The 27,012-nt window shown below is 36.1% G+C and overlaps 1 protein-coding gene across 5 annotated transcripts in view; it reads left to right on the forward strand.

The window, feature by feature from the left end:
• The window catches only part of IFT80 (intraflagellar transport 80), a 134,424-nt gene that overhangs the window by 7,021 nt on the left and 100,391 nt on the right, over window positions 1-27,012 (forward strand). For 2 of the 5 annotated variants that reach the window (XM_053221254.1, XM_053221255.1), the window contains exons 2-5: window positions 7,990-8,070; window positions 10,532-10,755; window positions 20,172-20,282; window positions 21,754-21,822. In XM_053221254.1, coding sequence (XP_053077229.1) covers window positions 8,036-8,070; window positions 10,532-10,755; window positions 20,172-20,282; window positions 21,754-21,822 — 439 coding nt within the window. In that variant the 5' untranslated portion in view covers window positions 7,990-8,035. Of the gene's footprint in view, window positions 1-7,989; window positions 8,071-10,531; window positions 10,756-20,171; window positions 20,283-21,347; window positions 21,480-21,753; window positions 21,823-25,400; window positions 25,462-25,679; window positions 25,738-27,012 lie in introns of all 5 variants that reach the window. The other 3 variants (XM_015066000.3, XM_053221258.1, XM_053221257.1) reach the window with 3 other exon arrangements.

The following is a 27,012-nucleotide window of genomic DNA, read 5'->3' on the forward strand; positions in this document are numbered from 1 at the left end:
TGTTCATTTATGTGTTTATCAGTGTCCATGATCAAATGACTTCATGGGGGACCATGCTGTCTTAGTTATCCTCTACTTCTGTTGTATTGCCAATCTTTCTCTCTCCACTGGTACTTCCTCCTTTGCTCCCAAACATACTGAGGTCTCTCCTAGTTTAAAAGGCCTTTATAGCTACTATTCTGTTTCTTCCTTTAGCCTCTACACTTAAATATCATTATATGTACACTCATATACCTTTAACTTCTACACTTATGAGCTATGCCTGCTGATTCCATTTTATTGTATGCAAGGATGGTTTTAGTTGCAGAGGATATAGGAATGAACTAAATACAAAAATTCTTACACTTAAGGAGCTTACATTTTAGAAGGGGAAACGGTAAGTAAAATGCATAATATGGCAAATGGCCTTAAATAGGGTATACAGAGAAGGCTTTACTGAGGTGACTTTGGGGGAAAGATGTAAATGAGGGTAGAGGAGTAAACCACGCAGCTATGGGGGAGGGGCAGGGATTTCAGACAAAGAATACAAGTACAAAGGTCCCAAGGCAGGAGCATGCTTAGTATGTTAGAAGAAAAACAGAGGTTCATGTGGTTGGAGCAATTTGAGTGAAAAGAGTGAGGAAACAGGTGAGGTCAGAGAAATAATGGGTATATTAGGGCTCTCCAGAGAAAGAAGAGTTGATGTTGTAGTCTTGAGTCCAAAGGCTGGAAACTCAGACAAACGTTCTGTGTTGCAGTCTGGAGGCACAATTCCTTCTTTAGCAAACTGTGGTCTTTGCTCATAAGGCCTTCAACTGATTAGATGGAGCCCACTCACAGTATGCAGGGTAATCTGCTTTACTGTAAGTTGACTGATGTAACTGTTAACCACTTCTAAAAAATACATTTACAACAACATTTAGACTAGCATTTGCCCAAATAGCTGGGCACCATTGTGTAGCCAGGTTGACACATAAAATTAACCATTAGAGGAATTAGATTAATAAAAGCATTGAACACCATTGTAAGAACTTTGTTTTAACTCTGAGTAAGATAGGAAGCCATTAGAGTATTTTCAGCAGAGAAATGCCGTGATCTATTTTAAAGCAGTCACTTTGGCTGCCATGGTGAGTACAGATCATGAGGGGTTAGAGGCCAGCTAGGAGGTTATTATAATTTAGGTTAACAAATGGTAGCACCTTGAACTGGAGTCATAGCATTGGGAGTGGTGAAAATCAGATATTCTGAAGACAAAGTGTAAAAGTTTTCATTTTTAAAAATTGGATTTGGATGTAAGAGTCAGTGGTAATTCTAAAGTTTTTGGCCTGTACAAGTGGAAGAAAGGAATTACCATTTACTGAGATGGGTAAGGCTGTGGAAGGACTGAAGTTGGAGGAAAGATCAGGAGTTTTATTTGGATCCCAAGTTTGAGATGTCTGTTAGACATTCAGATAAGTTGTCAAATAATCAGTTAGATATAAAAGTCAGGTTCAGTGGAGAGGTCTGAACTGGAGATAAGAAATTGTAAGTTGTCACTATGTAGTCAATATATTTGACTTTATAGTAAGCCATGAAACTAGGTGATACCACCATGGTGATGAGTGTAGTTATAGAGGAGGTACAGAGACTGAGCCCACAGTTTAAGGTTGGGAAAATTAGGAGAAAAGGCTGGTGAAATTTATTTACTCTATAATTCTGCAATTCCTTTTCTTCCCTAAACTGCCCATGGAAGTAGATCCTAACAGATTGAAAAGGAATCCCACAGAGTTCCATGTGCTCTTAGGAAGGTTGCTTCTTCCTCCCTTACAAAATGCTGCATCAAACTACAAACTACCTAAGAGGCCAGTTCCAGAAAGAAGGCAACCATTTAAATTGCCTATCCACCTTCCCTTGAAAGACCATTGGAACTATTTCAGCATACCTTACATCCGTGTATACATCAGTCTCCACATTTATGATTAATTCCCTGTGTTAGTTCATTATTAGGTTTAGCCATTGATGATGGTAACTTACACATGATAAAACTTTATTCTCTATCTGTGAATAGTTGATACAAGGCTGATATGACTCTCCACAAGGTCAAGAATCTTGGTTCCTTCTATCTTGTTGCTGCTTTGTGATACATGGCCTTGATAACATGGCTTGACAGTATTACTCTTTTTATTTTTTTAATGTCTTTATTTTTGATGGGTGCCTGGGTGGGGCTCTTGGTTTCGGCTCAGGTTGTGATCTCGTGGCTCATGAGATGAGCCATGTGTGGGGCTCCATGCTGACAGTGTGGAGCCTGCTTGGGATTCTCTCTCCCTCTCTCTCTGCTCCTCCCCTCTTCTTGCTCTCTCTCTCAAAATAAACTATTGTTTATTTATTTATTTTGAGAGAGAGAGAGAGCACACGTGAGGACAGGGTAGGGGCAGAAAGAGAGGGAGACAGAAGGTTCAAAGCAGGCTCTGCGCTGACAGCAGAGAGCCTGATGCAGGGCTCAAACCCACAAACCGTGAGATCATGACCTGAGGTGAAGTCAGACGCTCAACTAACTGAGCCACCCAGGTGCCCCAGGAGTATTACTTTTATTTTCCAATTTAAAAAAAAAAATGTTTTTTTAATGTTTATTTATTTTTGAGAGAGAGAGAAAGAGAGATAGAGAGAGTAGGGGAGGGGCAGAGAGAGATGAAGATACAGAATCCCAAGCAGGCTCCAGGCTCTGAGCTGTCAGCCCAGAGTCAGACGCGGGGCTTGAACTCACGAGCTGCAAGATCACAACCTGAGCTGAAGTCGGACACTTAACCAACTGAGCCACCCATGCACCCCTTATTTTCCAAGTTTTTATTTGTCAGTTATATTGTGATTTATAAAACTTTTATAAGAGTTAATAAAATGGCTTCCTTAAGTAACTCATTTACTTTTCATATTGCTGCTGTGGCTAACCACAACTGTTGGGCATTGTTATCTAACCCCCCAGAGTGTAAATCCCAGATTGGGACACTAAGTTGATGATGCTGTAGTATCTCCATGTGGGTTTCAGAATTGTTAATGCCCTATGTGGCCACACTAGTTTTGAGGGCACTTAGGAAACATAGTTTTACTCTAGGTAGCAAGGTGTACAGCAAAAATTCAGATTCTACTACCACAGAAGCAGGGATGAGTGAATATTGGAGAGGCAGCTGGCCATTTCTACCATTTCCCACCATCTGTCCCAAACTCTTAGTTCCTCCCCATCTAAAACTCGACCTTTTTGAACTCACGGTGTGTCATTGGCCAAATCTGCATCCTCAACTTTTACTCTGAATGATTGCTTTACCTTGTTAGTCTAACCTAAATCTGGTTAAATCTAAGGAAATCTCCTTAAATCTAAGGAAACTGCTTCCCCCCTGGCCTCATCAAGTGGAGGCTGTTTTGCCTCCCAGAATCCTATATGTCAAAGGGCCTTGTTCTTCACTGATGTATCTGGACAATTGAGTCTCTTTCTCTTCTTCTTTAAAATTCCCTAGTCCCTTTAAAAGGAGTCCTACCAGATTAAACCATTCTTTATCCTGTCTTTTTGTAGTCAGCTGTAGGTCTCTTTTCTATTTTTCCTCATTCAATGAATATTTTAGCACCTGGCTAGCTGTCTTTATCCCCCACCACTATTATTATCATTATTCTCAGTGATTTAACATCCACAAATAAATCCATTCCTTTCCCTGGCCTCTTGGTTCCTTGATCTCATACATCCACTTTGACAGTCTTAACCTAACTTATCATTACCAATATCTACATTCTCTCCCCAAATCTGTTTTAAGCATCCCATTGTCTATGTATCTCCACTTATTTTTCTCTGTTTTACTTCCTCTAGAATCTTTTTTTTAAATGTTTATTTATCTTGAGCGGGAAAGGGGCTGAGAGAAAGGGGAGAGAGAGAATCCCAAGCAGGCTGTGTGCTGTCAGCGTAGAGCCTGATGTGGGGCTCTATCTCATGAACCATGAGGTCATGGCCTGAGCTGAAGTCAAGATTCTGGCACTTAACTGACTGAGCCACCCAGGTGCCCCACTTCCTCTTGAATCTTAATGTTGACAATTCTTCAGAGTTTCATAGGACTTCTAGACCATTGAAGCTACCACATTTTTATGTTCTAAGTCTTATCTTACACCGTGGTTTTGAATATGATCTTTGTGCTGATAACCCACAAACTAATATCTCATTGAGATCTCTAGCTCTGACCTCTCCCTTGACTCCAAACTTGGATATCCATTTTCTCCTTGAATTCTCCATTTGGATGTATAATGGACACCTTGAACTTAACAAATTCAAGACAGAATTTTTGATATCCTCCTTCCAACCTGTTTCTCACTCCATCTTCCTCATCTCAGTAAATGGCAACTGCATTCTACCTGTTGAAACCTTAGAGTCATTATTTGGCTCTTCTTTCTCTTAAACCCAATACATCAACAAATCCTGTGGAATCGTCTTTCAAAATATTTTCAGAATGTGCCCACTTCATACCATTTGTGCCATTACTACCCTCCTCATTCAAGCCACTTTGATTGCTCTTGTGGATTAGTGAAATCTTAACTGGCCTCTCTGCTTTCAGTCTTGCTCATCCTTGATCTTTTTTTTTTTCATACCATCCATATTGCCACTTTAACAATGTAAGTCAGATCATATCACTTCTTTGCTCATAACCCTCTACTGGCTTCTCCATTCATTCAGAAGAAAAACCAAAGCTCTTATCGTGGTTTTCCAAGCCCTTTCATGATCTGTGTGTCCCTCCTCTTCGTTCCCAATTTCCTGCCACTCCCTTCACTCACTTGTGTCTTAGCCATACTGACGAATACTGGCTGTTGTGATCTGACTCAACCTTAAAAGCATTATGGCTGCTGTACTTAGAAGAATTTGAAGTGGTAAGTGTAGGAGCAGGAAGATTAGTTCTGGGTTTACTGCAGTAATGGATGTAGAAGATGATGATGGCTTTGGACTATGATGGAGGCACAGAGAAGTGACCAGATTTGGAGTATATTTTGGTAGCTGGACTATCAGGGTTTGCTGGGCATATTTTTTCCTTTTAAGCCCCATGAATGTTGACCCATACTGGACCAAAAGCAATTTATCAGTGATCAATGATTTTTAGTAGCAAAGGCATAGTTGTTCCCATCTGCTTCCCATATAAAGTTGCAAAATAAATCAAGTTAGCTATCCTCTAGAGATTTTCTTACAATTATCTCCCCTACCCCAGCCACTCCCTCTCCCCAAATACTATTGACTGGTCAGATCCTTGGTGACCAGAAAAAAAAGCCTCAGTGCAGTCCTCAGACAGCTTTGCACTTCCCCAAATTGGCTATGCTCGAATACTACTTTTCCATTATTCCTCTCTCCAGTCTCACATCACAATGCACATATCATGCAGATGATCTCAGCAGATGATCTCAGCTAAATAGGATGTATGGAGAAAATCTGTCTGAGCAAGGGAGAATCTTCCCAGTGTTAGAATGCCACCCTCTGATTCCTTGGCACCACGTTTCTGAATGGTTGCAGATACCTTTCTTGTAAACACCATACTGCCTTTACTATTTATATGGGATTATAATATCTTTGGTAAGGAATTATTCTTAATTGTTATGAATTTCAGCAATTTGAGGTATTTTGATGTAGGATACATCATGTCTTTGCTAAAGATCTTTTAAGTGAGTGTAATTATATATTCAGATTGTATATATATTTTCTTATCTATTGCGTTGTCATTTCCAGAAGCAACTATTTCTCTGCCTTTATTCTTTTAAAATCCTTATAAGCTTGGCGAATTTGAATTATTGTGAAAAAGCAACATTTCGTAAATGTTTTTGCTCGTTTCCCCTGTAATTAGAGAAGTTCTGATGAAAGGGAGGAAGGAGTTTTGAGAAAAGTACAAAAGGTGCTCCTAAGGACCAAAAAGTAAGCTTGGAAAGAATGCCTAGGAGAAAGTGTGTTCTTGCTCTGGCTACTATACACAGATGCATACTTCTGAAGAACAGAAATCTCCCTAGGTGAACTAGCAGGAGGAGAAAGGTTTCTGACCCCAATAGCATATTAGTTGACCATAAAACTTCAGATTTTTTTCTGTGTTTTTTTTTTTAACAGTCCCTATTGCTACTCTCACCCCGACCTAGTCTAACAAATTTATGAGCAGAGTAAGTGAAAAAGGTGCTCTGAAATACAGCTGTATTTACTACCTTGCTGATCTAAAAGTCTTCTTGGATTTGGGAGAATGAGAAATTATCTAAGGGAGGCCTACTGAATACTTAATCTATACTCAGCACCTCCTTTAATGTACTTAGCAGTAATTTTCTACTTGGTGAAGGGTGTTTTTTTTTTCCTTTAAATACACTTTCATTTTTTTTCTTTTTAGGTTAGTGATATTACTCAGAATTCTGTCACTATAAATTAGACTCAGACAATTTAGCGTTTTCTTAGTTTATACCTTTTGTTTAGTTGTTTTTTTTTTTTTTTATTCCAGTATAGTTAACATACAGTGTTATATTAGTTTCAGGTGTACAGTATAGTGATTCAACAATTCTATACATTACTCAGTGCTCTTCATGGTAAGTGCACTCTTTAATCCCCATCACCTTTTTTACCCATCACCCCTCCCACCTCCCCTCTCATAATCATCAGTTTGTTCTTTATAGTTAAGAGTCTGTTTCTTGGTTTCTCTCCCTCTCTCTCTCTCTCTCATTTTTTCCCCTTTGTTTTATTTCCCACGTTCCACATATGAGTAAGATCATATAGTATTTGTCTTCCTCTGACCAACTTGTTTTGCTTAGCATTATACTTTCAAGACCCATCCATGTTGCTGCAAATAGCAAGATTTCATTCTTTTATGACTGAATAGTGTTCCATTATGTATACATATATGTCTCACTTCTTTTTTATCCTTTCATCTATCAATGGACACTTGGGCTCCTAACGTAATTTAGCTATTATAAATAATGGTGCAATAAGCATAGGAGTACATATATCCTTTCAAATTAGTGTTTTTGTGTTTTTTGGGTAAATACCCAGTAGTGCGATTACTGGATTATCGGGTAATTCTTTTTTTAATTTTTTGAGGAAGCTCCATTTGATTTATATTGTTTGATGACATGGTTATTTGGGGGAGTATTACTCTTCTTTTTCCATATTTTTATTTGGCAATTATATTGTGGTTTTTATGTAACTTTTATAAGAGATTTATTACCTCTTCCTTAAATAACTCACTTATTTTTCACATTGCCACCATGGCAACCATAACTATTGGGCAGCGTATCTACCTCCAGTAGAATGTACACCTCAGATTGCGGTGCCTGGGTGGCTAAGTTGGTTAAGCTTCTGACTCTTGATTTCAGCTCAGGTCATGATCTCATGGTTTGTGAATTCGAGCCCCATGTTGGGCTCTGCACTGCCAGTGAGAAGCCTGCCTGGGATTCTGTCTCTCCCTCTCTCTCTGCCCCTCCCCTACTCGTGCTCATGCATGCAGGCGTGCGTGTGCGCTCTCTCTCTCTCTCTCAAAATAAGTAAATAAACTCAAAAAAAAAAAAAGAATGTACACTCAGATTAGACCACTAGGTTGTTGATGTCATAATATTTCCATGTGGGGTCCAGAATGAAGGCCATTAAAATTAAGACCTTGATCCCTTGATCTGACCTTGGAAATTTATTCTAATGTATAAACCATTCAATAGGACCAATATTGATCTGCCATTAAGGGGTTTCCAGTTTACAGAGTCCTTTGATTTGGCCCCAGGACAGCATTTGGAAATTATTTACCTGGTCAGATTTAGTATGTTCAGGCAGGTTATAGAGGACCTCTGGAGTCCAACCCAAGGCTTCCAGTCACTCCTTGGCAGGATTAGCACACTGACTAGTTTCTTCCTCTTTCCGTGTATTTGATGCCAACGGTATTAAAGGTGTTTCAGTGTCCTTAGAGTGCTAAGATGTTTTGTTTGCTTTTATTTTTTTGTGTACATGTGTTTGTTTTTAATGCACATTTTATATTTTCCCTTCAACTTTTATTTTTACAGTGAATGCAATCAAGTGGCATTTTAAAATTCTGCTGAAAGTGGAGACATGAGACTGAAGATATCTCTTTTAAAAGAACCAAAACATATCCTTTTGATACTTACAAACCTTATTGTGATCATCTTACTAGAGTATTGTTAAAAGTTTTTTTTTCTATTTTATATTCTAAAGAGTGGATTTTTAAAAATTCTTTTTAATGGCAATTTAGCTACATTGTTTTTGAAATATTTGAGATCATGTTTTGCAGGTAATTTTCCAAAGCAAACTATTTGCTCTAAATCTTACTTTCAAATTCTTATTGACATTTTTCTTACCCTACTTAAGTACTAAGCTTAAGTACATAAAACACAGTTTCTGTTTAGTCTAGTAGGATCTTGAAGAGCAGCGTTTTTTAAAACCAAATAATTTCTTTGCTAGTGTGATCTCGTATGTTTTCATTGAGCTCTGCTCTGTTTCTTCATACTCATGATAAAGTGGAGGATAAGCTGGGGAAATCTGAGCAGTCAGACCTTTATTATTTCATGTGGGAAGGTAGCTATTATAAATATTTTCTCAAATGCATGACCCTATATTTTGTTAGTAAGAATACCTAAAAATGTGTCAAGAAAATATGGCAGGCCTCTCTACCTTCATTCTTAGTTATTTATATCAGTGCTTCTATAAGAATCATCTGTAGACTTTATTGCAGGTCTGTGAAGGGACACGTACAGAAATTAGAAAGTAAGAGGTAAGAAATTTTTGTAGCAATTTGACATTGTCACAACACCCAAATATAAGATCATTGTTCTAATAATTCATTTATGTTTTATCTTACAAAATGTTTTACAATATATTTGAAATAGAGAAAAATGTGGTCCTTCATCAGAGATAGCAAAGGACTGTTTGGACATTTGATCAAACTTTAAAAATTTATATTATCTTATTTTACCTTTAGAGTGAAGATATAATTCCCTTTGTTTTTCCTTAAATCATGTTTACTGTCTTTTCAAAATGTGCCTTCAGGAGTTTATGCTTTATACAATTTTACAGATTTTTGATTGTGTTCATTGTTTGCTTTTACCTTTTCAAGTTGAAGAATGATGAGTTTCTAAACTTTCTGAATCTGTTAGTCCCCTCATTTCTCCCATACTCTTGAAGATACATCACACATGTCTGACATGTACTCACATCACTTTATATAAGGGTAAACTTAATGTTTTTTTGTTTTGGAATGGGTGTGTTGTGTGTGTGTGTATGTGTGTGTGTGTATGTGCTCACACACACACACACACACACACACACACATATGTGTATTTTCTTCCTTTCTTGGTTTTACCTGACATTGTTTAGGCTATAACAGTTGTACTGGAACACTTTTTTCAGTAATGATCTAGTGATATTCAGGTCCTTTTATTTAGATTATATTTTGAGTTCTGAATATTACAATGCCACATTATTACCTATTTGTACAAACTGTTAAACTCTTCGTATAATTTCTCTTTTACCTTTTTGGTTATTTTCTTAATCTGTCATTTTGAAGTATTAAAAAATCTTAGAATATTCCAGAATAATTATAGCACATTGTCTTTTTTTTTCCATTGGAGTTTATTGATTGCTCAGATAAGCCAATAAAAACCACTAGTGAGAAGTGATGGAAGTAAAAGGATTATACAATAACAAGAGAAAAAACAACCCAACTAGGAATGATCTGGTAATACAGAAACCCAGATATAAGGAAGAGAAAGGTCCCTCGTAAATGATGAGCTGAAATACCTTCCCTAGATACACAGTTCTGCCAGGGTAAGCAGCTTGTTCTGATGGAGGAAGAGAGGGCTAAACTTGAACACCTCAATTTGTAGAAATCGTTGTGATAAATCAGAGACTGAACAAATGGGTTATATAAGGTGGGAATTTTAGGGTTCATATCTATCTAGTGCTATGCACCATGTAGGTGAAGTAAATTATAATTGAATTGTTTCCTGAATTTAATGTAAAAAAATTTGGTAAGATTTTAGTTTTAGCAGTTAGGCTGTAGGTTTTTTCCTAGGTAAATTGTTATTATAATGTGTAAGTTAAGCAGGTATTTTACTGTTAGATTTCAGTCTTCAACCCTTGATTTTTTAAAACTTATCAAAATAATACATTTGTTCTAATAAATGATACAGATATATGTAAATTTAAAAATTATAGTTCCCTTTTCTTCTCAACTATCCCCCAACTGTTTAGTGTATATCCTTTCATACCTTTTGATCTGTTAGATGTCTTTGTGTATCATTTGGCCTTATTTATGGAATATTTCATACCACAATTTAAAATTTTTCATGTCACCAGATCTTTCTTTTTTTCCTCTTTTGGCATGCGGATTTCTTGCTTTCCATTCTTCTTACAACTGTTGTGGTAGATACTTATTTTCCTTTTTATGGAGAAAGTATGAAAGTCATGAAATGAAAATATATATAGAACCTTGAAACATTTGACCTTATTTTTTCTTATACTCTGCATCTGTGAATTATTTTATTAAGATTTAAGGCTTTTGTGTGTTTTATGTCTCCTTAACATGTTGACACATCAAGAATTAGTCAGCTGTGTGGGCTGGACTACTGCTGAAGAACTGTATTCATGTAGTGATGACCACCAGATAGTGAAGTGGAACTTGTTAACAAGTGAAACAAGTCAGATAGTAAAGCTTCCTGATGATATTTACCCAATAGATCTTCACTGGTTTCCAAAAAGTTTAGGCATAAAGAAGCAAACTCAAGCAGAAAGCTTTGTCCTTACAAGTTCTGATGGTAAGTTTTTGATAAATGTTATATGCTCATCTTTGTATTTAAAAGACATAATATCTTAGTATGACTTATGCTTTTAGTTGTTTTACAAAGCTGATATTTGTAGGTCTGCATACCTTCATTTACACATTTAATCCATATTCTGTGAAGTCATTTGGTTTGTGTATAGGCTATAGAACTATTGTCATGAAAGGAAGTGAATTAAACTGGCATATCCTGGGATTTGATCTGAGCTTTCTTTTGCCTTTACTTTTTCTGTGATCTCACAGAAAATAATTGTTAAACTATTATAAGTTTTGGTTCCTAATTTCTTCAAGTTTAACTTTATAACATAACCACACTAAAAAAACATGGGCACAATGCAACATTTAGTAAGCTATTAAATATTGTCTTTATTTTCTAGTACATGTTAATTTCTACTTAACAGAGTTGGAGATTTATTTAACTCCATTTATTTAACTTGACTGTAGCTTTATTACTGGTGAGTAAAAAGCATGACTTTCTACTTTTGGAGGGAATGTTTTTATTTTCATAGAAACAACTTGAACTGTTTTTGTCTGTATTGCACTTTACCTACTATGTCAATTAAAAATACATTCATCAAAAGTAATGGAAACTTATGTGGCTAACTTATGCACAGATAGAGTTTTTTGGTTCATCTAACTCCAGGGGTAGATCCTCAAGCACAGCTGCATTAGGCCCCTGTTCTTACCATCTCTTGGATGGGCTTTCCCCACAAGGTGAGCATGATGGCAGCCAGCAGCCCAAGGCTCATCCTAGAAAAGAAATGTCAGCAGAGAGGGTGCTGCTTCCTCATTATCTCTTGCTGGCAAGTGCAAACTTGGGTCATGTGCCCATGAAAGAATCACTTTAGTCAAGGGAATAGGATACTGGTTGACTGAATACAACAGGCCCCAGGCCACCATGGAAAGGGAAAGAGAAAGAGAAGAGGGCTTTTGTAACGAGGACAGGAAGGCATGTAATGACAAACGATCACATCAGATTCCACTTCTTTTACAGACACAACTTATGATAGTTTTTTTTAACCTTATTTTTTCTGAATGTTGATTATATGAGATATTGTGTGAAAGTAATTGGCACTTAGAAGATTAATTCTGAACCGCAGCTAGAATTTGGCTTACCTCAGATGATAAAATGAAGGGTTGATTTTTTTAAAAAAACTTTTAATTTTGATATAATTTCACATTTACAGAAAGGTTGTAAGAATTATACACATAACTCCTGCATATCTTTATCCAAATTCATTTATTGTTAACATTTTGTCCCATATACTTTATCATTGGCTCTCTCCCTCTCTTCTCCCCCACCCCCTATGACACTACACACAAACAAACACACACGTCTTTTTCCCAAGTATTTAAGGTTATTTTATAGACATGCCCTTTTAACCATGAATACTTCAGTACATTTCCCAAGAATGAGGATTTCCTGTTATATAACCACAATACAGTGATCAAAATCAGGAAATTTAACATTGATGTTAAATTGAATATATAGTTCATATTCAAATTTTAATAATTGTCCTAATAATATCTTTTATAGAAATTTGTTTTCTTTTCTGGTACAGAGGAACACATTGCTTTTGTCATATTTCTCGAACCTCCTTTAATCTAGAGCCTCCTCAGTCTTTTTTTATGATCTTGACAGTTTTGAAGAATACAGGCTTGTTATTTTTACAGAGTGTCCCTCAGTTTATGTTTGTCTGTTATTTCCTCATAATTAGATTCAGTTTACATGTTTTTTAGCAGCAATAATTAGGGTATCAGATTGAGAGATTTGTGATGCTGGTTTGACCCAGCATTATTATTGGTGATGTTAACTTTGATTACTTTGAAAGGTTGTATTCACTAAATCAAGCCACTGTAAAGTTACCGTTTTTCTGTTTTAATAAATCACTTGCGAGAGGATACTTTCAGACTGCATAAAAGTGTTCTCTTCCTCCTTAAACTTCCTCCCACTATTTAAGCATCTATTGATGATATTTGGCTGAATCATTTATTACTAAGATGGTTGCCAAATGGTGATTCTTTTAAAACTTCATAATTCCTTCCATATTGATTAGTTGGTATTCTGCTGCAAGAAGAGCCTCCCCTCTCTCACCTGTGTTTGTTTACTTATGTCAGATTAGACTCATAATCTTATTTATTTCTTGAGTCTCCTGTTGCTATCATTTTTTAAATTTTAATGTGAAAATTGTCCCAGATTTGGCCAGTGGAGACCCATCAGGCCAGCTCCAATGAATTTGGGGGGGGGGGGTGTGGTAATGTTTCCTCATTATTTTTTGAGCACTTCTTTGCTGGTTCAAAATGTTTCGGACTCATCTTGTACTTTCTCAATCCCAGTCCCCAAACTATCCTTTTCTCCAAGGACGCCTGTTCTTTTCTTGGTGCTTATTGGTATTTAAAAACCAAGGTGAGAGTGCTAGCAAATATTTCAATGGGGTGTGTTTGCTTCAAGGGCCTCTCAGAGAGCTAAGAAATAGGAATATAAATGTATATTAAAAAATGTACATATCTGGGGTGCCTGGGTGGCTCAATCAGTTGAGTGTCTGACTCTTGCTTCAGCTCAGGTTTCCTAGGGTTCCCAGCTCAGGTTTCTCAGGGTTGTGGTATTGAGCCCTGAGTAGGGTTCCACACTGAGCATGGAGCCTGCTTAACATTCTCTCTCTCTCTCTCTCTCTCTCTCTCTCTCTCTCTCTCTCTTCCTCCCTCCTTCCCTCTGCTCCTTTCCCCTCACTGACATGTGCACTCTTTCACTCTAAAACAAGACAAAATAAAACAAAAATCCATACGTATCTATAGCTATTGATTTCTTTCTCCTGTGCTTCTTCCCTTCTTTTTCCTCTTTCCTCTCTTTGTTTTCTTTCCTTCCCTTTCCTCTGTTCCTTCTTTCCTTCCTTCCTTTCTATACTAAAAATCATAAGTTCATTCTGATGCCACCAATTCAATACCACAGGGTTAATTCTAGTCTTTCTTTTTTCTATACCTGGAAACAGTGAGGGAGGCTGACTCCTGTTATTCTCAATATATTTACTCACTTGCTCAATTCTACAATACACAGTAGATTGTTTCAGAATGGCTAATCTATACTACTGCAGAAAACTAGAGTTTAATATTTGTTTACTTTCATTTTTATCTTTATACTGAGTATATAGAGTTAAAGTCCTGTGTTCAAAAGTTACTTGCATTTTCCCTTTGTTTAACTGTTGGTATGTTATTCATTTAGAATATAGTTAAATGTATTATTTGTGTTTGTTTTCCATTTAAAGTTTCCTTTCTCCCCCATCTTTGTTGATCTGATTATTTTTTGGATCTGTAAAACATTAATATGCATCATTCCACAAAGACAAAACTATATTTAAGAAATATACTCAACAATAAATTACCTAAAAAAAAAACAAAGAAATATACTCAGAGCAATGTCACTACTCCTCCTCACCCTATCCTATACATCCTGTTTCTGTTTACTCCTTGTAGGTAAACAATTTCTTTAGTTCTGGTTTATCCTTCATCCTTCCTGTTTGTCTTCTGGCAAAAGTAAACAGATAGTTCATATTTTCTCCTTTCACCTTTTGTATTACACAGAGGTAGCATACCTCTGTGTATATTTTCTTTGCATTTTCCCTTTTTTTTTTTAACTTAATAGTATATTAGGATTGACTTTTATCTGGTGAATATGGACAGTAAGTATACTTAGTCTTGATAATTTCTGTTGTCTGAGTGTTTCTCTGAATTTAGATTACTTAATTACACTCAAAGAATAGTTGCTTGGATCTCTATTTCAAATTGGCTTTAATGCTCAACAACGCTCCTCATCAGGGAAATACAAATCAAAACCACACTCAGATGTCACCTCACGCCGGTCAGAGTGGCCAAAATGAACAAATCAGGAGACTATAGATGCTGGTGAGAATGTGGAGTAATGGGAACCCTCTTGCACTGTTGGTGGGAATGCAAATTGGTGCAGCCACTCTGGAAAACAGTGTGGAGGTTCCTCAAAAAATTAAAAATAGACCTACCCTATGACCCAGCAATAGCACTGCTAGGAATTTACCCAAGGGATACAGGAGTACTGATGCATAGGGGCACTTGTACCCCAATGTCTATAGCAGCACTCTCAACAATAGTCAAATTGTGGAAAGAGGCTAAATGTCCATCAACTGATGAATGGATAAAGAAATTGTGGTTTATATACACAATGGAGTACTATGTGGCAAGGAGAAAGAATGAAATACAGCCCTTTGTAGCAATGTGGATGGAACTGGAGAGTGTGATGCTAAGTGAAATAAGCCATACAGAGAAAGACAGATAACCATATGTTTTCACTCTTATGTGGATCCTGAGAAACTTAACAGAAACCCATGGGGGAGGGGAAGGAAAAAAAAAAAGAGGTTAGAGTGGGAGAGAGCCAAAGCATAAGAGACTGTTAAAAACTGAGAACAAACTGAGGATTGATGGGGGGTGGGAGGGAGGGGAGGGTGGGTGATGGGTATTGAGGAGGGCACATTTTGGGATAAGCACTGGGTGTCGTATGGAAACCAATTTGACAATAAATTTCATATATTGAAAAAAAATTTTTTTAAAAATAAAAAAATCAAATTGGCTTTAGATAGAACACTTTATGATAGGGAAAAAAATTAAAAATGTAATTTAAAAGATAAATTTGCAAAATTTATTTAAATATATAAATATAACTATATTATGACTTATGAGAAACTAACATTTCATTTTTTTAAGGTTTACTGTATAAAAAAAAACAAGTAACATAACATGCCACAACTAGATGTGGGAAGAAAAGAGAACCAAAGCAGAGTAGTTGAGTGTTTTCTTCTAAGCCAGGATGAGGAATATTTGGGGTCTTATGAAAGAGAGGGAAAAGTATGGTAGATCAAAGAAAAGAAATAGAAGGATAAGATAGAAAGGATCATCCATAAATGAAAAAGAAATGTTCAAAAAAGAATAGATGCCAACGGGAGGTGGTCAAGGGGTTTTCTGCCAGATAAACACTTGAGGTCATTTTATATATCAGTGCTATATTCTTTGTTATATGATACTTAAAAAAATATTATTCTGGTTAAAAAACCATATAATGTGAGATGTACCCTGTTAACAAATTTTTAAATATACAGTGTGGTATTGTTAACTATAAGCACAATACTGTACAGCAAATCTCTAGGACTTTTTCATTTTGTATGATGTTAACCCAGTTCTTAAAAAAATTCTTTTTTTCAAAATTTAATTTATTGCTCAGGAGATTCTCTTTTCTAGTTGCCACCAACTTTCTCCCACAATGTTGGCAGAGAAGGTAGTGTTTTTGAGTTTGCTCTTTACTCTTTCAGTGTTCCCTCCCCCTCAGCCTTTCTCTCTTCTTTGTAGTGGTAACATTCCAAAAGAGATCCCTGAAATTCGCCAGCAGGTCCTGAAATACAGAAGGCAGACTTTTGCCAAGCATTTTATCTTACCAGTAATTCTCTCCCAACATTACTCTTCTTTTTGAATATTTCATGCAGCTGTATACTACTTTTTAGAAGATCTATTTCTATAACAATGTGTTAAAAGATTTACATTTAAAAATAATTGAATTATGTAAAATGGATTTGGGGAGCTGCCATGTAAAGGAATTCTGGTATAAAATCTTTTGTAAAGCTGTTAAACACTTCTTAAATTATATTTACAGAAAGATAATTTTTTTCTTATTTTTAAAATATTTTAAAAGTTTTTAATTTATTTTGAGAGGGAGGGAGAGAGAGAGAGAGAGAGAGAGCGAATGAGAGCGAGCATGAGCAGGGGAGGGGCAGAGAGAGGGAGGGAGAGAACACCAAGCAGGTTCTGCACTGTGAGTGCAGAGCCTGATGTGGGACTTGAACTCACGAACTGTGAGATCATGACCTGAACAGAAATAGAGAAGTCAGATGTTTAACCAACTGAGCCACTCAGACCCCCCAACAAAAGATGATTTTTTAATACAATGTATTAGGTATCTTGAAGTAATTCCCATATTTTTTTACTCGTTAATTTGTCCATTTAAAAATCTCACTTGAAAAAGAATTTGTGTGTTCATTTCTTTTTATCATAAGTTGGTGGTTGGTTACAGATCTCTGTGGCTTTTTGCAACCGTCTGCCAAATCATTTCTTCTATTAAGCAGTCTGCAAAAGTGCTCATATGTCCTTTTTCCTAACACCCTATTCCAAGCTCTCTCATGTTTCCATGGACATTTCCTAAGGCATTTCTAACTTTAAGAAATGTGTTTTATATAATTTTAATGTTTCCTCTGTTCTTTTTCTCTTTTATAACATTTCCTTCTTTTTAAAAAGTTTATTTTTTATTTAATGAACAAAAGGTTAATTTTATACCTCAGGATATAAATATCCAAGTTTGTTATCCAAATCCATTTTTTGTTCAATAAATCAGTAAATGAATCATATTGATTATACTCTGTTCTCAACCCTACCCCTAGCAAATAATTGGGAATAATTTGATCTCTAGTTTGGTCTCGCATTTTAAAAAGATTATAGAAAAGTTAGAGAGCGGAACCAAAATAGTTAAATGGATAATCAGGAGTTTAAAAATACAGTATTTAATATGTGGGTGCATCTGGCTGGCCCAATGAGTAGAGCTTGTCACTCTTGATCTCAGGGTCCTGGGTTCAAGCCCCATGTTGGGCATGGAACCTACTTAAACATTTTTTTTAAATTAAAAAAAAATAAAAATATTTTATATATGTAATTTTATATTTATGCTTTATTCTGGGTATGCTATTCAAGCAATTTGTAACCAGACAAAATATTAAGGCCAAAGGTTTATTGAGCGCCAAATCTATGCAAAGAGCTGACCCTAGTTGTCCCAGTGTACGTCTTCTGTAAGGTCATAGGAAGCAAGAATAATTTTTAGCACTTGTCAGAAAGTACGTATTAGGTATTTTAGGATAAGAAATATCAACGAGGGTACCTGGATGGTTCAGTTGGTTAAGCATCTGACTCTTGATATTGGTTCAGGTCTGCTTGGGATTCTCTCTCTCCCTCTCTCTCTCTCTCTCTCTCTCTGCCCCTCCTTTCCCCTCTCTCAAAATAAATAAATAAATAAATAAACAAACTTTAAAAAATATCAACGATCTAAATACATAAAATTTTTCAAATATGGAATGATTGAAAGGAAATTTCTGGATCCTTCATTTCTGGTTTAAGAGTTATTTGGTTAATCTCTTTGGTGATGGATTCATTCATTATATGCAACAGTTGTTTAGTATGTGGATATTCTGTGCTAGGCAGTAAGCTAACTTTTAGTGAGAACAGACCTGGGTAAAGTAAACAATGGCCACAGAAGTAGCGTTCCACTTTGTCATCTTTACAGTTTTCCTCTTTTGAGGCTTTCCCCCCTTGCATATTCTCTGTAAAGCAATACATTAAAAAGTAAATCCCATATAATTTTGAGTTAGTTCATGAAGAGAATAATGACAGTTGAATTCAAAGTATTTTTATTACATTGAAAAATGTATAGGGAAAAGTAGATGCTGCTAGTGGGTAGTTAGATGAAGGAAAACGGTAGCTTATTGTTAAGGTCCTAGAAAATGAATGATGAGAAAAGAAAGCTATCGGATGGAATGACAAAAAAAAGATGCCAGTCTTTTTTTTTTTTTAAGTTAGGAGATGGTTACTGAATTAGTTAAGCTTAACAAATGCTGATTATGTAAATGTATTATTGCAAATAAAAATATGACTAAAATATGGCCTTCTGCCCTGATATGAATCACAGCCCAATAAAAACTGCAACAGAGCTGCAAATAATGTGTGTAAAAAAGAGGGAATGACTTTGTTGGTAAGAATGGGTATGTGGTTAGTGAAATAACCACAGGGTGCTAGGTGTTAAATGTTTCAAAGTCATCTGTATGAGACTTTTCCAGAGAAATGTGTTAAAGCCATCTTATGCAGCTTAGATATATTTTTAATGAATTGTTAATATTAAGCCAGATTCTTGAAAAGCCTTAAACTAAAAGTAAATTCAAACAAAATAAGTTTTTGCAAGCAAAATTTGATTAGATAGCCACATTGATTCTTTGCGAAAAATATATTTTTTGATTTGGGGAAAGTTTCTAATTTCACTGTACTTAATTATATTATTATGAGCTATGTATTACTAGATTTCATGATTATTCAAAACCACACTGATCTTTTCTCAGCTTTCGGTAGTAGTTATTTGTACAGTTGATGTATCCCCTTGACATCTCTTAGATAGTTTGCTTATGTCCTTTAAAGTTGTCAGTTTTTACTTTTTGCCTGTATATGTGTGAACTTTTTGAGGACAGCAACCAAGTAGCCTGCTCCTTTTTGTCTACCTAGTGCCTGGCACAGTGTAAAATCATATAAAGCAAGTATTTTGAAATTTGGAATTATCAATTATTAAATTAGTTAACAACAAGACCATTAAACAGAGATGGCCCTAATGCCTTTGGCTGGCGTGAGCAAACCAAAGTGTAAACACTTTAAAGTTTTGAAATTGAAACCAAAGCACAACCAGTAATAAACAGCCAACTAGGCCTTAGGCTATAGCCAATCAATAATTTCCGTACTTTGCTTCTACCTTTTCCTTATAAAAGTCTTTCCCTGAGCTCCTGTTGGTGAAATACTCTTAACCACTTTTGGTTTAAGTGCTGCCCAATTAGAATAGATTTTTGCTCAAATAAACTCTTAAAATTTTTTGTTATGCCTCAGTTTATTGTTTAACACCATTTAACTGTCCTGGTTCCTGTCCTCTACACCTTTACCAGCTTTTTGGTATCTTGCAAACAACAACAATGACAACAACAACAACAAAGACTGCAAAACCCTGCTGAATTAGAAGGCTTTCTTGACATTTCTCTTGGCCCCCTTTGGCCATATCCCAGTGAAGTTTTCTTGTCCCTCTAATCTATCATAATAGCATCATGTACATATTTCTATTACACCACTTGTTTCAAGATTTTCTAATTTTGTTTTCAGGCTTGTTTACCAATAGATTTGTTTGTTCCTTGAAAGTAGGAACAATTGGGGTGCCTGGATGGTTCACTCGGTTAAGAGTCGGACTCTTGATTTTGGCTTAAGGTCATGATCTTGTAATTCGTGAGTTCGAGTCTCATATAGAGCTCTGTGCTGACAGTGCAGAACCTGCTTGGGGTTTTTTGTCTCCCTCTCTCTCTGCCTCTCTCTCTCTCTCTCTCTCTGCCTCTCTCTCTCTCTCTCTCTCTCTCAAAAATAAATAAATAAACATTAAAAAAAGACAGTAGGAACAAGTATTTGAGTAGGAATATTATTTGTCTTTATGTCTCCGGTGCCTAGCACTATGCTAATCTAGCAGTAGGTACTCAACAGATATTTGCTGATTGAGAAAATCCAAATAGATTTCTCAAGTATAATTTCTTTTAGGTAAATTTCATCTGATTTCTAAGTTAGGAAGAGTGGAAAAAAGTGTAGAAGCTCACTGTGGAGCAGTTCTTGCAGGAAGATGGAATTATGAAGGAACAGCATTAGTTACAGGTAAGTTGTCTGCAAAAATGACATTTTAAACGAATTTTTTAAAGGAAAATTTTCTTTGAATCATATTTTCTTTAGTAATAGTGTCTTTCATTGTTTAAGAGCAGATAATTGGCAAAGCATTGAACTAACCTGCTAGATAATGTTATAATTCAGAATGTCATATTAATAATATATGATTTATGGAGAATATTCTGTCAAGACTTTTGAAATGGTCAGTTATGAGATAAATAAAAGTTGTAATTCTTTAAAATTTTAAAATTCAAAATATTCTTATTGAACTGACCTTTACCCCCATTCCATCTCTCTCCCATCTCCTGTTTTACTGCAAGTATTCTCATCTTTGTCTATGGTATTAGTTATCTATTGTCGCCTAACAAATTACCCCAAAAGGTAATGGCTTAAGACAGTAAACATGTAGTATCTTACAATTTCTGTGGGACAAGGAAGATTTAATTTGGTTGGGTAGTTCTGTCTCAGACTCATGTTGTTGGATAGGGCTTTAATAATGTGAAGGCTTGATTGGGGCTGCTTCCAAGATGGCTCACTCACATGCTCTTGGCAAGAGGCCTTAGTTCCTCTCTGACTGTTGGCAGCAGGCCTTACTTCCTCGCCACACGGTCTTCTCCGTAGGGCTGCTTGAGTGTTGTAACAACATGACAGCAGGCTTCATAAGTAAGTGATCCAAGAGAGAGCAAGATGGAAGACACAATATATTTTTTGAACCACCCTTGGAAGTCATTCTCTATCATTTCTACCACATTCTATGAGAAGAAAGTCACTAAGTATAGCTCACTGTGAAGAAGAGAGAAATTAAGCTTCACCTATTAAAAGGAGGAGTAACAAAGAGTTTGTGAATCCATAGTAAAACCACCAACCTATTCCCTGGGCTTTCTTTTAGGACTTTTTTCAGTGAGTTGTTCCTTCTCTTGCCTATTTTTTCAACTTGTCCTTTTCCAGGGGTTTCTTTTTCAGCATATAAATCCATCTTGAAAATGAGAATAATGAAATAATCCTGCCTTTAACAAATAATTCTCTCTAGATACAACTTCCTCTTTTTTCTTTTAGGCAAGCTGTTCAAAAGAGAAGGCTACTACTTCACTCCATTCTGTCCCCACTTCACTGGAATTTGCCTGCAACTCTTCTTTTGCACTGAAGGCACTTTTCTTAGAATTGTAGGGTGGAGATTTCAGTGAAAATGAAAGTATTATTTGAATAATATTTTCATAAGTCTTCTAAGATTAAAGGAAAAAAAATAAAAATTTTGGGCATGGAAGTTGGGCTTACTCTGATAAAATTGTTTCAGAGTAACTTCAATTAAATTTTATAGTTATGAAGCACTGTCATTTAATGAGTAAATTGTATCCGAATTTTAAGTATCTGTTAATATGATATATTGATTTTTATATGCACATTTAATGTTTAAATTTGTTTTCTATAGATGAAAATATCAATTATTATTCTCTCTTTATAGCTGGAGAAGATGGACAAATAAAAATCTGGTCAAAGACTGGGATGCTAAGATCAACTTTAGCTCAGCAAGGTACATATAATAATCAATTAAGATGTCTTAACGGTTTCTTTTAAAACCAGACTATTATAGTTCTTAAGAGATTTAGGTTGGGTTCAAAACCTGAAATCTCTTATTTCTGTTTACACTTTTTCCTCTTATTTTCCATGTTGCCTGATAGGCCATGATAACTGTATTATTTGAGCCAAGAAATAGAAGAAACACTCAAGGGCTTTTTCTTTTCTTTAAAAAAATTTTTTTTAATGTTTACTTATTTTTGAGAGAGGGAGAGAGAGTGAGATAAAGCACGAGTGGGGGAGGGGCAGAGAGAGAGGGAGACAAAGAATCCAGAGGCAGGCTCCAGGGCTTGAACTCATGGACCGTGAGGTCATGACCTGAGCTGAAGTCGGACGCTTAACCGACTGAGCCACCCTGGTGCCCTAGCTTTTTTAGTCAATCTATATAAATGCAGTTAAAGGCTAATGATTCTTTTAAAAATAATTCTGAGGCCTTATGAGCATATACTACCTGGAATAGGATTGGGTGTCTATTTAAGTAAATAATAGTAATAGAAAACATTGAAAGTATCTCCGTACTTAAAAAGTCCTAATAAGCTCATAATATTATCATCCTTTCTAAATTGTATTCTACATTTGGTGTCTACTCATGGAAGGGAGCAGATACCTTGAAGATTCAAAACTTGGTAAACTACAAGTACTTAGAGCAACATCTTAGTTTTCTATGTTAATTGGAAAGAAGTGCCCATGAAATCAATCCAGTGGTCATTCCCGTTGGGATTTTGTGTGTGCGTGCGTGTGTGTGTGTGTGTGTGTGTGTGTGCGCGCGTGCATGTAGCAGATTTATTTTCCTAATTAGATTTTATCTAGTAATAGTAAAGCAGTTTTAATGTTGATCTGAACACATATCAGCTGATCTTTAGAGACAGGTTGTAGATAATTCTTTAGAATTATATGATAAAGTCATATTGTGAGGTATCTCCAGTTAATGACTTCCAAAAATTTCCAGATTTAATTTTTTAAGTCATGTGTACTCTTAGAATAGTGTTAAAATAGTTACATTTCCTTAGCTGCACATTAACCAAATTTTAGCAAAGGGCCACCATAAATAATAGGTAGTAGTTATTTAGGTAATTATAAATACTAGGTAATGGTTATCTCCTGAGGTTAAATATTTGCTACAGATAATCTCCAAATAGAATATTTATCCATGAATAGAAAATTCAGAGTTCATAGAAACATATATGGGTGAATTTTAGTTAGGAAAAAATGTCAATCCATTCTTACTTTAGCAATAAAATGTACCTCTAGAAAATAAATTTTATTTAGATTTTTTAGTAAGAATGGGGATTTATTTTTGGCTTTATAATTTTTGTTAGGGCTAATTATTTGGCATTCTCACTATATGATGTCTGACTTATAAGCAACTGACAGAATTCTTCTAGAAATTATTGCCCCCTTGGAGCTGGGGCTATGGTTCTTTTCAGCTGTTGCTGCTGCTGAGACACGTCCTTTTTTCCTTTCTTTTCTCTTTTATTAAATTTGTTGTTTACAGAAGCCACAGATCTTTAGAGAAATTCCAGAAGTTTCTTTCACTACCCATTATAGCAACTGGAATCCTTGTCTAAGACCCTTCTTCACTAGTAGCCCTGTAAGGTTACTTATTTGTTTTCTTAAATTCTTCCCAATCATCTCCTGCCCTTCTACTGCCCTTGCATTTACCATTTTGGACTTTCTGAAGTCTAAAGTTGAAAGTTAGAATATGTTTTTTAATATAAACAATGTTAATCATGGAGGATAGTTGACATAGTATTATTAGTTCGGTACGATGGTTTACCTGTGTAATGGGTCTGGAAACCAAATTGCCTCTTATTTTACTTTTATGGAGAAATATATTCAGAGTTCCCAAATTTGCAATGGCAATTTGGAAGCATAATATGTTTATAAATTAAGGGTGTTTTATAAATCTGAGGTCACAAACAGGTGGTCTATGGGCTGAATCTGGCACACTAGAATGGTATAGGATCGATATTAAAATCAGGACATTTCACATACAAATTTGGTCTTCTGTCTTGAATTCATGAAGATTTACATCTATATTTTCTTCTAAGAGTTTTATAGTTTTCGTGTTTACATTTAGGTCTATGATCCATTCTGAGTTAGTTTTTGTGTATGATATTTATTTTAGAGAGGGATGGGTAGTACTCCTTTTTTTTTCTTCCTCCAAATAGATGGGTAAATAGATTCTCTTAAAAGCTAAAATACTTCTTAGGTCATATAATATAGTATTTATTATATATTCATATAAATAGTGTATAGTATAGTATTTATTATGTAGTCATCATATCATGTAATATATTTTCCATTGACATTCCAAATAGCTATAATTTTCTTTTTTTCTTTCTTTCTTTCTTTCTTTCTTTCTTTCTTTCTTTCTTTCTTTCTTTTTTTTTTCTTTCTTTCTTTCTTTAAATATTTTCATTTATTTTTGAGACAGAGAGAGACAGAGCATGAGCAGGGGAGGGGCAGAGAGAGACAGGAGATAAAGAATCTGAAGCAGGCTCCAGGCTCTGAGCTGTCAGCACAGAGCCCGACACGGGGCTTGAACCCACAGACTGTGAGATCATGACCTGAGCCGAAGTCGGACGCTTAACCAACTGAGCCACCCAGGCGCCCCAGCTATAATTTTCTTAACATCAAATGGCTGTGAAAGGGCTGATCATTTTTATCTTATTTGAATCTTATTTATTTTCCTCACTCAAGGTTTATATTAATTATGAGATTAATTAGCAAAAATAAATTATATAGATTTTCTTATTTTGGTTAACTTATTGGTATTTCAACTGAATAATCATATCTTTTTTTTAGATTAAGAATTACAGATTTACTGTAGAACTATGCATCTAATTTTTGAGTTTTTGATCATTGGTGCCACCCACACTTTCCTAATAAGGCATAGACTTTTCCCATTTTATCTCTGGGAAAAATCATTGGAAAAATTAAGTTATAACAACATTGAAGGAAAAATATCAGGTTACTTATAAGGTATATTTGATTTATTAGAGATTACAAGTTTTGAGGGTGATTATAAACCTGAACTATGAACTACTGAGAGCTGGATGCTGAAGGCACGAGTAAGGAGGCCAAAGTAGGTGGGGTCAGGGACTCCAGCCTCCTTTTAGGATAAAAACTGGAAATTTTGGTACAAAAATGAAATAACACAAACCTGAGTTATCATAAAACTTGGAATTCAGCAAACAATGTTGAAAGCATCTTTGTGAATTTTACTACATGTTTATGTTAATTGTATTTATTTTTGATGAATAGAAAAAATTCTGAATTCATTTCTTAATGACTGGAGCCAGATGTACCCATAGAAAAAGTCGTAGTCATCACCTTTTTCTCTAATACAGAAAAAGCATTAATTCTAAAGGTTTTTTTTTTTTTTTTTTGAAAAATTTGACTTAGTTTAGAAACAATTCTTACTGGTACCTATGAGGAGTCATTTTTCCTTATTAGAGAAAAATAATGTATGTGCCAATGATAATTATAATTAAACCATATCTTGTGTTACATTGTATATTTTAATTATAGGCTAAAATTGGAATAGAGTAATACTGCACACCTTTGAGGACATTCCTCCTATATTATATTCAACGTTTATTTATTTTTGGGACAGAGAGAGACAGAGCATGAACGGGGGAGGGGCAGAGAGAGAGGGTGACACAGAATCGGAAACAGGCTCCAGGCTCTGAGCCATCAGCCCAGAGCCCGACGCAGGGCTCGAACTCACGGACCGCGAGATCGTGATCTGGCTGAAGTCGGACGCATAACCGACTGCGCCATCCAGGCGCCCCCTCCTATATTATATTAAAATGGAAGAATGGAATGACAAAAATGGAATCTATCGACAATGAATTTAGTACAGGAGGTAAACTGGAAATATAAATAACTGTTACACAATGCAGGATGCTGTGAGAGGACAGGAAGACAGAGATGAATGCTTTGGGGAGAAAAGAAAGTATCAGAAAGGCTTCCTGGCAAATATTCCTGGAATATCTTAAAAAACATTTTTTTTCCAATGTTTAGTTTTTTTTTATTTTGAGAGAGAGAGAGAGAGAGAGCAAGCAGGGGAGGGGCAGACAGAGAGGGAGGGAGAGAATCCCAAGCAGGTTCCACGCTGTCAGTGTGGAGCCCAACGTGGGGCTCAAACTCACAAACTGTGAGATCATGACCTGAGCAGAAACCAAGTGTGGGATGCTTAACCAACTGAGCCACCCAGGTGCCCCTCCGCTTTTTTTTAAAGTAGGCTTCACATTAAGTGTGGAACCCAATGCAGAGCTTGAACTCACAACCCTGAGATCAAGACCTGAGCTATCAAGAGTTGGACACTTAACTGACTGAGTCACACAGGCGCCTCTAGAATATATTTTGATTGGGCTTTGAAGGATGAATAAATTAGGGAAGTAAATGGGCTTGTTGGCAATGGAGTGGGGCTGATTTGCCCTAGTGGCCCTCAGAGATGCTCAATTTCTTGTCTGGATTCCATCTGGAAGCCCCAGAATCCTCTCCTCAAGTTTTCTTGGGAGTCTAAGGCAGGTGGATCTCTAAGTCATGGCCAAGTAGTTGGAGCCATAAGACTGGTCTGGCTGATCACGGTCTCAGCTGGTCAGGGCTCCAACCCATCATGCCACATACCACCTGCCACTGCAGGGGCCTCCATCGGGTCTGTCTCTGAGCTGCCCCCACCCTTCTGGAGGCTTCCTAGAGCCTCTGCTGGCTGCAGACGTGGGGCACTTGTTGTCTAGAGGAGGAGTGTCTGCGAAGGGTCCCCAAATCCATGTTCTGTGTTACCACCATGTTCCGATAAAGCTATCGAAACAGAAAAAAAAAATGGCAATGGAGTGGGGCTGTGGAGGAAGTTAGATGATCAAAGGTATATAGGCAGAATAGCATAAAGCATGGAAGTCAGGTGAATGTGAACAGACCCCTTGGGCCAGGGGTAGGCTGTATGAGGGATAGTGTTGCTAGAGGGACCAAGACATTGATGGTCTTGGATGCTAAATGAAGCAGTTTTGATCTTATTCTATCAGAATACAAAACCTTAAAAAAAAAAGCAAAAGAATAAGAGATAAAGACTATCTGTTATGAACATAACCTTAGCAGTAATATGTAGGATAAATGAGAGGAAATAGAGATTAAATGG

The sequence above is a fragment of the Acinonyx jubatus genome, chromosome C2 (assembly GCF_027475565.1).
Source record: "Acinonyx jubatus isolate Ajub_Pintada_27869175 chromosome C2, VMU_Ajub_asm_v1.0, whole genome shotgun sequence".
In the NCBI taxonomy this organism is placed as follows: Eukaryota; Metazoa; Chordata; class Mammalia; order Carnivora; family Felidae; genus Acinonyx; species Acinonyx jubatus.